The 15919-nt window shown below is 42.3% G+C and overlaps 2 protein-coding genes across 2 annotated transcripts; both read right to left on the bottom strand.

Moving 5' to 3' along the window:
* Window positions 1-1647: 1647 nt before the first annotated feature.
* Window positions 1648-3832, bottom strand: slc25a5 (solute carrier family 25 member 5). The gene is made up of 4 exons (XM_003445230.5): window positions 3645-3832; window positions 2408-2894; window positions 2175-2315; window positions 1648-2062 (listed from the first exon to the last, which is right to left on the bottom strand). The coding sequence occupies exons 1-4, from the start codon at window positions 3753-3755 to the stop codon at window positions 1905-1907; spliced, it is 897 nt and encodes a 298-aa protein (XP_003445278.1). The 5' UTR covers window positions 3756-3832; the 3' UTR covers window positions 1648-1904.
* Window positions 3833-4404: 572 nt separating this feature from the next.
* On the bottom strand, window positions 4405-9751 carry slc25a43 (solute carrier family 25 member 43). Its single transcript, XM_003445229.5, has 5 exons — window positions 9290-9751; window positions 7422-7663; window positions 7135-7307; window positions 5735-5869; window positions 4405-5374 (listed from the first exon to the last, which is right to left on the bottom strand). Exons 1-5 carry the CDS (start codon window positions 9559-9561, stop codon window positions 5162-5164), a joined length of 1035 nt encoding a protein of 344 aa, XP_003445277.1. The 5' UTR covers window positions 9562-9751; the 3' UTR covers window positions 4405-5161.
* Window positions 9752-15919: the final 6168 nt, after the last annotated feature.

Here is a 15919-nt window from a genome sequence, read left to right as displayed (position 1 = left end):
ATGAGACAGCTGTAAAGTGAGGCCTACTGAATGAAGGATTAACTATGGGCTACCTGCTGAGAAGAGCCTTTCAGACTGGACTGGAGAAAACAGCATTAAAACTAATTTCTGTGGGTAAGAGGTCGGGTCCAAGTCTTTGTGAATCACTGAAAGCAAGATTAGTCCAGCTCAGTAAATCATGTAATCTGTTAGCCTCTTTTTAGCAGCACTGTGTCCTCCACTCAGGATCAATTTGGGTTAAGTGTCCAAGTCGTAGTCATTGTGTCTCGTCAAGATTAATTTGATTAATTCTGCTTGTCATCTTGGAAGTAAGTGATTAAGTTTGAGGACATATCACTGGATCAAAGAGTGGGAAACACTAAAGGCACATTGCCAGTGACAGAATTAAACTTCTGATGAACTTTAAGAGCTGCAAAGTGAGTCAAAGACCTTAATATTCTCATTCACTCATGGTAAGAGTAATTAAAGCAGCAGTGACTTAAGACTCATGGAGGATTTCTGGGGCGCTAACAGTCCAAAACAGCTAGAGATTGTGAATACGCTGCCACTGATCCAGAACCTGGGTTACAAAGATTTTTCCCCCTAGTTTTTTTTACTAGTAACATTTGTCAAGTTTCCTCTAAAAATGAAAGTTGTTTTTTTTAAACCATAAATGCAGAGATGATGTTCAGAGGGGGCAGCAGTTCTATCATGTCTGAATAAAGAGAGGAGATTAAAGTTGCCGAGTGTCCCCATGGTCTCATGCCCAGCATGTGCCAGGATGCCACTGTTAGATCACAAACTGTTCAAATATACACTTCTCTTGACTTTCGGACATCAAGCTAGGTTTGAATTAAATTAAACAGACAGAACTGAACCAAAGTTGAGTTGAACCAAAGAGCACAAAGTCTGCAGCTGACTTTTATAGAACGGCCTGCCCACCCTCGATTAGCTGGACCAGTAAGAACACTATGTCCTGTCCTACACAAGCGACAGTCATGTGCCTCTTTACGCATGCCAGGATCATGTATCAGCAGCAATTTATGACACCACCTTTAAATACACGTGTACACAAGCAGTGCACCCCACTAGAAACCCTCTACGTTGTCCTTGATGTGTTTTAATAACCAGCTAGAATGCAGAAATCTCCTTCAGTACACTTTCATTTCATCCTAAGATCCCTTCAGCGTGACAGTAAATAACTTGTGTGTCTAACTGGTAACTGGACAAATGGCTCAAGGTCAGAGTCGTCAGTCACACCAGTTGGGAGTCAGAAGAGGCTTGGCAGGAGATAAAAGTATATTTAGAAGGGTGGAATAATCCACCTTACAACAGGTAATCCTAGAGGAAGTCACTTGTGCAAATGTTCTTCGAAACTATTTTATAATTCTGTAAATGCACAGGAGACTGCTAAAGCTAATGACTTTCTGTGGATCATTTCGCTGCGAGCACGTCACGGTTAAAATATCGTCAGCGGGTCAACGTTCGCAGCTGATTTTGGCGCCCCCCCAACTACAACCTGCAAGTCTAAGATTACATTTCTCACAAGAGGCAGCCAAATATCTTCCTCAGGAGGCGTGACTGAGGAGACGCGCAGCCGGGAATCTCAGTCACACTCTGTCGCGTACACTTTATACATGGCATTACACTTCAAAACCAGGCAGGAGATTGACTCTGTAGGTTGCCTTTATTTCTCGCTTACTGGCAAGGTTCCTGTGTTCAGGGAATGACATTCTGGTAAGGGGCAAAACAAAAAAGAAAATGAATGGGCCAAGAGAAGAGTGCATAACATATTCCCCCGGTACAACTAGTAGAAAATACTAGTTGGTCCCTATAAATATAGCTCGGCATTTAAGTCCTTCCAAATGTACAAGATATGTTACAGTTAAACTTCACAACATGAACAGTGAACATACAAAAACATCTTAGATGAATTTCTTAAGCTCATCATACAAGACGAGCACAAAGGCGCCACCCATGCCTCTCAGCACGTTAGACCAGGCTCCCTTGAAGAAGGCCTTGCTGCCCTCATCGCGTGCAATCTTCTTCCAGCAATCAATGGTGCCCGTGTACATGATGTCAGCTGAAGGGGAAGAGACACAATCACACAGATGTTATAACCTCATTTAAATAGAACAGTGTGGGGAAAAAAAAGAATAGGAAGTTACACTTTGAATTTGTTGGGGTTTTATTACCTCCTTTGCGTCCAGACTGCATCATCATACGACGACGGACGGTATCGAAGGGGTAGGACGTAAGACCAGCGACGGCAGTCACACTCTGAGCAATCATCCAGCTCACTATAATGTGCGTATTCTTAGGGTCAGGAAGCATGCCTGTAGGAGAAACATTAGCCGGTGAGATTAAAAGGCTAAAAACTGCTATGTAAAAAGACAAAGCTTTGTAATGTCTCTCAGCAAACACTCACCCTTTGCTGTGTCATAGATGCCAAAGTAAGCTGCTCTATAGATGATAATGCCCTGTACTGAAACGTTGAAGCCCTGGTACAGACCCTTAAGGCCATCGGACCTGAAGATCTTCACCAAGCAGTCTCCCAGACCTTTGAACTCACGCTCGTGGCCAGCTTTGCCGACATCAGCGGCGAGACGTGTTCTGGCGAAGTCGAGGGGGTAGACGAAACAGAGGGAGGTAGCTCCGGCGGCACCGCCAGATGCCAGGTTACCCGCAAAGTATCTCCAGAACTGTTTCCGCTTGTCCACTCCGTCGAGGAAAATCTTCTTGTACTTGTCCTTGAAAGCAAAGTTTAGGGCCTGAGTGGGGAAGTATCGGATGACATTAGCCAGATTTCCTCTCCAGAAAGAGAGGAAGCCCTGCTCTTTGGGGATACGAACGACACAGTCGATGATGCCCTTGTACTGCTTGTCGACTGCAATCTGTTTGCTGGCATGTTGCACCTGTAAACAAAGCAGAGACACCGCAGTGCATTAGAGGCAGTAACAAGTGAAGCTCATCATATCCCGTTTCCTTTTCAAGCTTTCACCTGGTCACCTTGTGAATTGCCTAAGATGGGAGATTCCCGTTATTCTACTGAGTCACACACATTTGCCCTCATGTGCAGGAGGACAGCCCTTTCATTCAACAGTTTGCAGCCCCGCCCCCTGCCACTGCTGCTGCTGAGGCCGGGCCCAATGCAGCAGTGAAGCGCCATGGCGCAAACCTTGCTGTGACCTTGGCTGTTTGATGTCAAGCCAAACTAATGACCTGTCTTGACACAAGAATAACTTTAAACACTACAGTGGCAACAGACGGTTACATTCTCCTGTCACAGTGCTGCTTTTCATGCTTGGGAAGGCTGCGAGCATTCAGGCCGGTCTATTACATAACAAGTCTGGTGCGCCTCGATTATGCTCGCTCCTCATCTGTGCCTGCACCAATCTCTGAAAGAGCCGCTTCGATTTACTATTTTTAGCCCAGTTTCTACTCCTGACGATGCAGCAGATTTCCATTACTATTAGATATTAAACCATTTGCAACATGCACAAGCATCTTAATAATTTCCCCTCCACACAACAGAAAGAAGAAGAAAAAAAAAGCTGCAAATGAGCAACAGCAGTATTCAACACACGTATCTGACTGATATCTATAATTACAGTATCATTAGGATTTCAGGTGTTTGCACAGGGATATAAGGAGTTCACACTCACCTGGAGCAGAAGCTTCACTCTCTCGATGGGAGCTACAGCTGTTTTAGAGATGGCAGCGGCGATACCACCAGCCAAGAAGTCCTTGGCAAAGGAAATAGCTTGTTCACTCATCTTCAGTTGCTATCAGCCGCCGTCCAGCTACTCGGTTGGTGGGGTTGAAATGGCCGAAACCTATCTAGAAGTGAGGGGATTTAAGGAGGCTGTACGCGAGAAAAAACGTGAACTTCGATTCTTTTGTGCGATTGGCCGGCTCTGGGAGTAGTGGGCGGGGCCAAGCGATGACCTTCGATTCAGATTTGGAGCTTTCCCTTGTCACTCAGATAAATCGAGGCACGAGATCAGTCCCACATGTGGGAAAGTTTCTGAATTACTTTGGCGACTTTTAAAAACTTGCAAAGTCGCATCTGAACAGAAGTGACAGGCACCGTCACAGCGTTATATTATTACCATTCTTATTCAGATTAACCTGAAGGTCGTGTCAAATGTCATTCTGGGGCAGATGAGGCCTCACAGCTATGGTAGGTAAAGGTCATCCCAGCTGTTAATGTCCTTTGGCTGCCACTGAGTTGCCCACGTGAGCTGACGTGATACAATCACCTGACTGATTTCACTCCCAACCTGAGCACACAGACCTTTAAACCAAATAACAAATTGGCCTAAAGCAAATTACCACTACAAGCAAAAGAGGAGGTGGAAGAGTTGACCGGATCTTCAAGTAAAACAACCAAAGTGAAAATGCAGAAACAAACCAGTAAACGTATTCAGCTTTAAAAAAAATTCTTGTTATTATCTTTTCATATAATAATGCGTCACATATTACAGAATCTGACAAGTAGCTTGTAGGAGTAAACAAAACGGTAAAGGGCATGTCAAGTTTAAACTAGCAGAAAATAGAAATACTACTGTAAAGTACAAGCACCTTAAATAAGGTCCATGTCCGTAGCAACTTTAAACCACTGAAAACAGGTTAGACCGCTGACAGACAACTTAAGGGCAAAGTCACCGTAGAGGAATGTGGGTTTCAGCAAACAGGAGGTTAAATCAATGTTTTTACCTTCAGAACGAAAAACAAATCATTTAAACCTCACAAACACTTTTCTTTCTTTCCATGTTAGCGCAATACGTCATCAATAATGACACACTTGAACTTAAAATGCATTAAAAATTTACATTCATTCATACATTAAAATTATAACCTGTCACATGGCGCTCATAGTTTACAAAATCCATGAGCATTTTTTTAAAAACTATTTTATGTGAGCAGACTATGGCACTAATTCTAATGCAGCAAAGAGCTCAAAATAAATATTTATCCCAAAAGGCACATGTCAGGTAAAAAGCCATCGTAAAACATGGATGGGTAAACAACTTTTTAAAATACTTTAAAATAAAATGTAAAAGTTTGAGAGAGGTAGGCTCCTGGATGCCCTTGGATTTGCTGTTGTGTCATTTTTCAGTCTCTCGCTCCCTCTCTCTCTCTTTTTTTTAATAAACCAGACATCTTTTCACGTAAAGCATCACCATCGATTTCTCAAAGACGAATCCCCTGAGCCAAAGTTCCTGTTTTTCAAGTGGCGCTTGACCTCCTCCAGCTCGTTCGGCCCGAGGCTCTGGTCGACCCCCGGTGTGAGCTTGTAGCTCAGGGGGGAGATAATGTAACCGTTGCGGTAAAGGCAGACCTGCTTGCACATCTCAAAGCAGGTGAAAAGAAGGCCAAAGTAGGGAACAATCTGTGGAAGAGTGACAAAAGACAACTGCATTTTAAAGTCACGCCAACACTTTATTATTTTGATCACAGATCAACAGAGAACTTGAACTTGGTATGCGCTTTATTTTCGTTAAAACGGTCACAAGTAAAAACAGTATTGAGCTATGAAGGGATCTGTAGCTTTAAGAGCGGAGCATGCTGTTCCACCTTGGTAGTGAAATTCCTGCTGTGAACTACGCACACTAAACATTACTTTCCATGCCCCGCCCCTTGTTCCTGCGTAAAACATGTACATGCTCTTATTTATATAACAGAAGATCAAACAGACCCGTACTTCGGCCATATAACAAGAAATTGCTACCAATGTATAAGTGAATCATACCTTTATTGTGTTGGCAGTAAGGCCGTTCCACAGTGAAAGGACGCCGTTGTGTTTAATCACCTGTATGAAACAGTCGATCATTCCAGTGAAATGGACGTCAACTCCTCCAAAGTGGGGAAGACGGGCGCTTTGTGCCTGTTAAAAAGAATGAAAGCCAAAATAGGAAATGGTGAATCAGAGTTTGAAGGTGCTTATTAACTCAGAACCGGGAAGGTCAGAGGACATAATGTGACCATGTGCTTGATTTAATTCAGCTGTCATTTATCAGTAAATGCAAAAGGACAGGACCAATCAGGTAAGTATAAAATATCTTGATATTGTAGGAGGGGCCACCAAAGTAGTGCCAAAGATTCAGAGAGTAACTATCAGAAGTAGACTATCGTGTTTCATGGATAAAGCATGAGACCAACAGGACTATTCAAACAGCTTCATCTGTAGAGGACACTTAAAGCTAGCCAAGCTAGCCAACAAGTTAAACTATACACGTCTTAAATCATTACCCTAAGCCTCAGCAAACATCATCCGCTGTTTTCCCTCATTCTCTGTGTTCTGTCCTGAATTAATGTTTAACTCTGAGCTTTTTAATGACAGACACTACAGCTGAATAGCTAAATGAAGCCATTATGCACGACTGTTCTTTAAAGTAAGTGACGTTGGTGCGATGCTTCAGTAGACTGGAAACACACGCCGGCTGTCTGATAGTTGCTGGCTATCTTTAGAGAACATATCTATAGCTTCTGCAGAGCTGGGACACATTCACATTCCCAGCTGCTGTTGAACCTTGTTCTGCTGAACCCATCTAATAATAGGCAGATAAAACCGGATGTAGAATCCTGTCCTTTGCCACACCATTGTTCCCAATGTGTCCTTTCCAGCGTATAGACACCGGTGCAGACCAACATAATCTGCTGTGATTACAATATTTTAAAACACATGCAGTAAAAATCTCTTCTCTTTATATTTAGGTAAATCACTACTAAAGCAATTCTGATGTTAACTTTCCATACTCAAAATCATTGAGTGGCTGAGTAAGGTCAGCCCATACTTAGGCAAACATCTACTGCCATCTTATGGACTAAATATGGTACTACAGCCAGCATGCAGGAGCATCTACACTGTAAACCTGTTGTGTTTACAATCATTTCCCAATTACTCAGTCAGCAGCGGAGGGACCTGAAGAAGAAATATGAATTTAATTAAAAAGACCAACACAGTATTTCCAGCATCACTATGCAGCTGTACACTCCTATTTAACACCTTAAAAAAATATCTACCAAAGGTGTGTATTATCTATCTTTATGTTTCTATTTTAAATACTTCCAGCTTGAAAAACAAAAAATAGTCCTGTTTCAGTTCTCCAAACATACCCCACAAGCAGAAAAAGTGTTCTGTAAACTTACTTGCATTTTCCGCTTTACAGTTTCAAAAGGGTACGAGAGGGTTTGAGCCACTCCTGCTGCCAAACAGCCGTTTATTAAGTTCTGCAGGGGAGTGAAGCGAACAGGAGGCTCCTGCCACAGCTTGTCCAAGTTCATGTAAACTGCATAACATCCGACAGAAAAGGGAACTGCACCTGTAAGGGCATGAAACTTAAGGTAAAGGTGGAGTTTTGTGACGTGAGATTCATACGCAAAATCTTACATGATCCACTAAAAACGAATTAGTTTGTAGTAACGTGTATACGAACCCAAGACAGTGAGGGAAAATCCCCTGTAGAGGGCGAGCAGCCCCTCGTTCTTGTAGATCTTTGACAAGGAGTGAGCCACGCCGATGTATGTGGGCTGCCTGCAGTTTTGAATGATCAGCCTGGTTTCTGCTACCTCCAGTGGGTACGTGGCCAGAGCAGCAACAACACCGGCCAGTCCACCAGCAAATATGGCTCTCCACTGAGAGATGAAGCCCAGTTCATCCATGTGAAGGTGGACTATCCTGCACACAGAGGAAAGAAATAAATCTATGAGAAATAAAACTCAGATGTCCCTGTAAGGTAGTTTGTCTTGCAGACGGTCCAACACAATACATACACATGGATACATAGATACACATATATAAATAGATATATATAAAAAGACAAGACAAGAAGCCACTCTGTTTGTTTATGCATCATGTTAGCATTTAATACACATGCAAATGACATTAAGTGTATTCAGAGCAGTCAGGCAAGCTCTGCTGCTTTGAAATATTTTTTTTGGACACTATTTTTATTTCAGAGCACTTCTTGGAAGCCTCCAACACAGAAGCACGTGAATAACTGAATCCACGTGTGTGTGTGTGTGTGTGTGTGGGGGGGGGGTCACAGACATATAGGGAAAGGCCTGCTTTTCCTGGAACTGTGTGTACAGCATAGGACACCAGGTTGGCCACTCAGGACGTATTATTTATGTGCGCACACGCGTATAAGAAACAAAACGAAACGAAACAAAAACACGTCATCGGGAAACATAATGACTAATACAGATAGTAGGCAGTAGATTTGCTATTCTTTGCGGGATTACTGTTGTCTTGCCGGCTGCTTACTGCCTGTCTTTTGTCCTGAAGTTACCCAACCCTGAATCGGTATATCATGCCCTCATTTTTGCCTCACAGGCATTATTTCCTCTCACGGGGATTTTTTTTTTTTTTTTTTTTTTTAAACCACAGGACTCGCAGACCCAAACCAAAGTTCATCCAACATGGATGATAAACGTATTAATGTGCTTGCTGTTTATATTGCTACGTATCAGAGCTGCAACATATAATAAGCCCTAACAAAGCGGAGCTGGGAAATTTGAGACATCTTCAAAGAACGAAACCAAAAATGTCAAATATTGTGGATGTAGTTTTATTAATAATTTGAGCAATTTGTCAAGCAAAAACAACTATTTTCTACAGTTTAACCTAATAAATTTGAAGGATTCTTGAGTCTACTGCAAAAAATGGGACGGCTTAAAGGTTTGACTGAATTTGAAGTGAAGTCAAAATTGGACATTTCGATCTATTAAACGCAATTTCGATAGTAAGTCGAAATTTTGAGAAAATAAACGTAAAGTTGGACTTAGTTCTACCATTTTCTACCAGTTTCTGGAACATGTATATATAACATATATTAACAAAATAATAATAACATATATTATTTTGAGCCTCAGGGATACGATGGTTAATAACGGCACACTACCTGCGAGACAAAACCCGGGGAAGAGACAAGCCTGCAACTTTAAAACTCGGCTGAGAAAATCCAGCCTTCTGATTGGCTTAAAATGGAGCGTGCGACTCACATAGAGAAACAGGAAGTGCACCTTTAACTTCAGAGATAAAAGCAAACAGACCATTTAAATCAACTATTTTTTATTCTTTTAGGTCCTGATACATAAAGAATTAACTTGAATATTATTTTTTCTGTAACTTCAGCGTGTTTCATTCCGTTTTACACTTCAAAACACAAACACAAAGTCGACGTCACCTGACCCAAGTTGAATAACAAACTATTTAGGATAAATTTGGGTCAAACGATCACATAAAATGCTATGCAGTCGACACAGCGTGATGCAAACCATAAATATAAGTAACTTTACTCACTTTCTGTATGTTGCGAGGTGAACTGCGTTGTAGGGAAACAACCGGAGGCAAGAGGCGAGATTTCCTTTCCAAAATCCCCTAAGCCCCTCATTCTGGTAGATGATGAGAAAACTTTGCCAGAAACCCCTCTTGGAGTGAAAAGTGCCCACCTGACTTTTAATTTTGACCACCTCTAAAGGTGACGTGACAGTTTTGCTAAAAAACCCGGCGAAACCGACGCACACGAAGCTCTGAGACCTCGTCAGCCTGTCGTCCCGTTTCACTGTGGCCATTGCTGCCTGGCCTTAATGCTCCAAACCGCCTGGCTCCTCCGATGGTTGCAGTTTTCTAGGATTTGCTTATACAGGTTAAACATCTAAATATAGACGGAGAGGAGGTGTCCGTTACCCATCCCGACCGGCGGTGTAATGTGACAGTCACGTCACTTTGGTCGTTGCCGTGGGTGAGCACTGAACAGCAGAGGGCGCGCTTCGACCTCAGATCAATTATTACGTACAGATGATGCAATGCCGCAAATCAAAGTCCCTACAAGTGTGACTCATGCCTGCCGATTATCAGAGTAGAAGCATAAAAGTGAAATTACACGTAGTCAAAGTATAGTCAAAAGTTCTTCAAAATCATTATTTGGTACAAGCACCTTTGTTCTTCAACACATCCTGAACTTTCTTTGGCTTCTTGAAGGATATTCAGTTCTTCCTTGCTGCCTTTTGTTCTCTGTCAAGATGACCCCTCTCTGCTCTAATAATGTTGAGGTCCACATTCTGGGGAGGGCAATTCATGACTGATAGTGTTCCCTTCTGTTTTTCTATCCAAGTATACTGAGTTGGCTATGTGTTTGGGATCATATTCATGCTGTTTCCAATCAGATGCTTTCTAGATGACATTGCATGGTGATTCAAACTCCAATGGTGCTTTTCTGTGTTCATATTTACATCAGTTTTTACAAAATGCCCAACACCACCAACTTAAATGGAGCCCCGAACCATAACAGAGTGTCCACTGTGTTTAGGAGATGGCTGTAAACACTCACTGTTGGACCTCTCTCCTGGCCTTCTCCATACATGCTGACAATGATTTGAACAAAAACTTTCAAATTTGCACTTGTCACGCCATAAGACCTGTTGCCATTGATTTTCAGTCCAGTTCTTGGATACTTTGGCTTACCTCAGCCTTTACTCCCAGTTTCCCTTCCTTAAGAATGGTTTTCTGAGAGCCGCCCTTCCACTGAGACCTCTTCTTATGAAGTGTCAGATGATTTATTGATCATCTGAAAAGCCAGATGCATTTTTCCAATCCTGTGTCTATTTCCTAAGGAAATAATTTAAAAAGCAGCCAATGTCCGAAGAAAAACGTTAAAAGACCTTAAGGAAGTCTGGAGAACTACTGCACAAGAAAACTTTAAAATTAAAAGAAAGTCTGACTACTTGGAAGCAGGATATAAATTATTGAAGGGTGGCTCAAGACTTTTGCACAGTATTGTTCTGTAAATTATTGTAATTACTGCAGCAGTAATTACAATATTAATCTAGACTTTTTCGTAGACTTTTTATTGCACCATCTGAAAAAGATAAAATAAACAACTTAAAAAGTTCAACATTAGAAAATAAAGTCTTATGTTTTTTTTAAAAAAATTAAAAACTCAAACTGTGCTTAATGAAAAAATTATAACACTGGCTCAGTAAGCAGTAATGCTATTAAGCAACCTTAGCCATGAAGGCTTTTATTTAAAGGCTTACATGCTTTGAATCTGAATAATTTATTAATCACGGGGGAGAAATTGTTAAAATGTTCTCACTTTAAATTTAAACATGAAAGGTAGAAAAATAAGAAGTGTTGTATGTTAAAATAAATACTCCAAAGCTGAACAAAGCTAAACAATCACATACAAGATAATGGGAAGTGAAAATAATCCAGGGGTAGGTCTGTATTCCCAATAACAATCATAGGGAGGAGTTGTAAAGATTGATGGAATGATTTCCTGTGATCTTCTGAGGTGGAACGGTTCTTTGATAAACGTGCTCCTGTAATTATCGAGCATGTCATGCTTTGTGTGCAGGATTTTCCAATATTGTCTGTAGCTTGGACTGCTTCCTCCGCTTCAGGCTCCACACCCACACCCTTACATAGTCGCTTTTTTTACAAAACATTATAGTCACATGGCTCTGAAAAGTCACATGGCTACTACATGGCAGTCCAGCTCAGACCACACAATAAAACACTTTGTAAAGCACAAAGCACTTGTCAGCAACAGGACGCCAACCCTTGTCTTTTCTGTTTTTTGAGTTTCCTACTCAGCTAAAGGTCGATTTTGAGTTTTAAAAGATAATGCTTGATTTGAGAGACTTCGGACAGTTAAAGACTTCCAATTTTCTTATTCATTTAATTTCAGGATCCTCTTTTGAGTTGTACTCTTCTCCAAACACGTGTTGACCAGAATTGCGCAACACATGGTTTGTTTAAAGTGAGCATGCTCTTAATCTCAACCCTTTTTTGGATCTGTTAACACGTGTCAATCAGGTAAATCCTTGATGTATTTTCTTTATTATAACAACAATGTAAATCTGGTCTGATTTACTGTATAAATCAGCAGGGATTTAATGCTGCTGTCTTGTTTCAGCTCCATGTTTGTTTTCTTCTTGTCTCTGCCTGCCAGGAGCACCTCCCTCCCTCCCTCCCCTGCCTGACATCCTCAGATGCATGCGAGGAGCCCACCTTCTGTCTGTGCCTGGGCCACTTGGCTCCTTTACAAAGGCTTTCTGGAATAACAGAGCCAACCGGAGGAAACGACAGCCTGATCACAAGAGGCTCACCTCTAGCTGCCTGCTGGGGTGGAAAAGGGTGTGTCGGTGTGTGCGTGTGTGTGTGAATGGTAAAGCAGCTTTCACTGCTGCACGAAACAATCAGGATGCAGTTGCAGTAATGATTATGAGCAGGATCCAACTAAACCTACAAGTTTATATTTGCTGTTCATGCAACTGCTCTGCTTTTTTTTATTTAAGAGGAGCTGGAGTGACTGTTACTCACATCTGTGCTTCAACTATAGAATATCAAAGTAGCCGAAAGAGCCCACTTTGAAAACGCTTTGATCACGCTGTTATACATGTTTGTCTTGAAATACACAAGATAATGAGGTATCTTTCTGTAAAGATAAGCGATGTGATGACGGCTCTTGTGTATCTTATCAATTAATGCTTCAGCAGTCAAACAGAGCGCCTGAAAGAATCTGTTGCCGGTATGTCTCCTTTGCTGTCCTTTCCCACACTGCCTCTGCCCACCAGTATTTGTGTAGAATGCAGATAGAGCACTACTTTCTTCCTGTATGTATATCACTGTCGTGAATATGTGCTTCCTCCATGAAGAAAAGTATTGCGGGCGCTGCCTGCATCCCTTTGTGTTTCGGGGACTGGTATCTTGCAGTAGGTGCAGGCTGGCTGAGGCATTGTCATTCTCTGGATGTCATGCGTAAGTCGACCCTTGATCTCCCACTTTGAAGTGCGTTGCAGACCCGCGAGAGCAGTGGTTGTGAGCTCACAGCAATCAACAGAGGGCGCTCCACACCAGAGAGCCTGCACACCAGAGGCCGGTGGCTCTCCTCCTCACAGATTGGTGCCAGGCTCACAGAGCTCTGCAATAAAATTCTCACCCCATTATCTCATACAGTCACATCACAGGCTTGTGTGGGCAGGGGAAGGGAAAGGGAAGAAAGGCTCGGGGGTGGGCAAGAGGAACAGGCTTGGGTAGCTGACACTAGTGTTTCTCTCTGTGTGTGAGTGTGTCTTTCTTTAAAGGGGGGTGGGGGTGTTGCACTGGTGATGAGGCTTGAGTACAATTTACTGTGGCACTGCTTTAACACCTCTAACAACAGGGATCAGGCCAAACTGCTCCTGGCTCACTTAACAGGAATGGGAGATGTGTTATTCATAGGAGCCTAAATTTGAATTAATGGTTTCTGTGATTGTGTAAACTGTGAAAGGTTGTTAGGGTTTGTTAGGAATAGTAAATGCAATTTTGCACCTCATTATTGGGATCAGTCTTTATTACAACAAACGTTAAAACTGCCATTATGTCAGCTCTGCAGAGCAGTAAATGTGTTTAAATACACTATAAAGAGTAAAATTAGTGATAAATCTGTGGCCTTAAAGGGGTTAATTTGTGTAATTGTGTTAGTGAGCTTTGACATTTCTCGTTACTTTAAAAAGACAAACCTTATATTACACTTGTTTCTTCTGTAACACATGTTTTTCCCTGTAAAAACCTATGAATGAATGATCCATTAACTATTTAGTCAGGATGCAGATGACCAGGAGGTCCATTGTTTGTGAGGACGCGGTGGAGAACTTCTGGCAGCTGCTGCCCCCCTTATCTTTGCCATGTACAGTCAATAAATCAATATCAAATCTATGGAACAGGAAGCCAGATGGCCTTCCCACAACCTCTCCAGGACAGCCATCTCTCAGGTCCTCCTCAGCTACTGTACCACTGGTGCATGCAGCGGTCCTTTGAAGACATGCACATTCAACAAGCAGCTCAATGAATGACTAAAGGGAACAAATAAGCTGTTACGACTCTGCTCAAATCAGTGTTTGTGTTTCTATCCACATCAAAGGCCTCAGTCTGTTTGATATTCAGCCCCCACACCTTGATCCGAGCCACGTACAGGTAGAAGGGAGGAGCAGTCCATTGAGAAGAGAGAGGGTCATGTGGTTGCCTCTTTCAGCCCCAGCTTGAGGGTAGTTGACCCAGACGAAGGGACTGGTCATGTTTCTTATTCCCCAGGGTGCTACTGCTTCTTACACCCCATCACTAGGCATGTTATTTATTTATTTATTTATTTATTAGCAGTGATTACAAAGTAGAATGCATTTTCAGATTTGAATTCAAAGTGTTGTAATATTAACTGGAAAGGAAGCCGTTGGTTCAGTTGGTTCAGTTGGTTCACTTGATGCTGGCTAGGTGAAGTGAGTTCAGTGTGGCCAGTTACCTAAATACATCCCGCCAGACCCATCTTAATTTCTGTTAAGGCCAGGGGTCGGGTTAAACAGTAGTTTGATTGAATGGCTGTTCACAGGCCGGTGTGAAATGCCATCTCTTTTGCAATGTGGGAGTAGAAAAAGGGGGTTTCTGTGGCCTTTGTGTGGCCCACAGTCTTAGAGCACGGACCCATTGTTAGAGCCTGACCAGCCAGCCCCTCAGACTCTCCTTTAACCTGCTTTGTCTCAAGCAGTGTGACCATTTCCTTCATTCAGGTCAGGGCAGGGTCGTGACTTTGGACACCAGTCTCCTCTGTCTGTCTGCCCTAGCCGGTATACTCATAAATGCATGTGCCACTGAGACAGATGTGCTGTTGTCACATGTCAGATGTAGCTGAACTAAGAAGATGAGTATGACTAGGTCAGGTGTACTCCTAAATCACATTCATATAAACTTGACATTAAAATAATACTTAAAGTTTAAGCTGCATTGCACAAGTCAGAATACATTTAAGAAAATATGTCCCTTTTGTGAGTGTGTAAACAGCAGTACCTCGTGCACACAGCTAAGATTAGTGCTTTACTGCCTTGAAGTTGTGCAACTGCTTAAAAGAGTGCTCAGTTCCCTCCCTCCCTGTGTCCTGAGCCTGGACCTGCCTTATCATGGCCTGGCCATCACGGTGATAAGAGGAGGAAAGACCAAGGGGCCATAACGAACAGTGTGCGTGATCCAGGTCAACAGTGTGAGGAGACTAGACTCAAGAGGGAGGGAAGAGGGACAAGAATATTATCTGATAAGAATCACAGAAGTCTTTTGATGTCAAAGGGGCTGATCCAAGGCTACAGGGTGTCATGCTGAGAGGACGAGCAGAATGACACAGCAGGTACAAACAAGCAGGCCCTTGAAGATCATCCTGGTCTTAAGCACACATACACAGGAGAACCCTAGACTCGCACACAAACACATAAATTTTATATTTTCTTTGACTTATATCTTTTTACGAATAACGTGTAATTTTCTAAGAAAATAACAGTAACGAATTCGAGATTCATTCAATTCCAGATTCAAGAACTTTATTGTCAATACAACAATATACACAGTAGTGTACTGAAATGCAGTTTCAACTATGATTATCTAACTATGATTCAGCAAATATTTAGCGGGGTTGTCCAAAATGAACCACAGCTGACTGTGAGATTACTGAAGCTTGAATGCAGTGAGTGTAGTCTGGTTTGGGTCATAAGTCACTGATTAAAATCTATCATGTGCAAGCCAGACAGGACCTGAGGCTACAGTGCAAGCTGCTGCCTGAACCAAATGCCTCGTTGTCTTGCCCAGGGCGAGGTGCAGAAGGTTTATTTTATTTTTATTTTCTTTCTTTTGCCTGGAGTGGCCAGAGGAGGAGTAAGCAAGCTGCTGCAGCGTTACAGTGTCCTTGGTTTCCCCTTAGCAACAGTTAAAAACAAAAGACCACACACACAAACGCCCCTTCGCTCATTTGCAAAGTAAGGCCCAATGAGAAGCGTTACACTACAAAGATGAAGGAAACTAGTAGTTTTCTTCATTCTCATCAAGTTGCTTTAAATGATGTGGTCTTACATGGATTGTTATGTCATTGATACCTCTGAGCCATTGGTCCCCAGTGGACTAAAAAGTCGT

Source organism: Oreochromis niloticus, linkage group LG2, assembly GCF_001858045.2.
Source record: "Oreochromis niloticus isolate F11D_XX linkage group LG2, O_niloticus_UMD_NMBU, whole genome shotgun sequence".
In the NCBI taxonomy this organism is placed as follows: domain Eukaryota; kingdom Metazoa; phylum Chordata; class Actinopteri; order Cichliformes; family Cichlidae; genus Oreochromis; species Oreochromis niloticus.
This window is presented reverse-complemented; position numbering and strand designations above follow the sequence as displayed.

Coding starts and splice junctions, on each gene's coding strand:
- slc25a43 (XM_003445229.5), bottom strand. CDS start 9,561: ATGGCCACAGTGAAACGGGACGACAGGCTGACGAGGTCTCAGAGCTTC. Junction 7,308..7,421: donor ATTTTCCCTCACTGTCTTGG/GTTCGTATACAC, acceptor ATGCCCTTACAG/GTGCAGTTCCCTTTTCTGTC. Junction 5,375..5,734: donor TTACTGCCAACACAATAAAG/GTATGATTCACT, acceptor ACTCTTCCACAG/ATTGTTCCCTACTTTGGCCT.
- slc25a5 (XM_003445230.5), bottom strand. CDS start 3,755: ATGAGTGAACAAGCTATTTCCTTTGCCAAGGACTTCTTGGCTGGTGGT. Junction 2,895..3,644: donor GAGTGAAGCTTCTGCTCCAG/GTGAGTGTGAAC, acceptor CTTTGTTTACAG/GTGCAACATGCCAGCAAACA. Junction 2,063..2,174: donor GCAGTCTGGACGCAAAGGAG/GTAATAAAACCC, acceptor CTTCCCCTTCAG/CTGACATCATGTACACGGGC.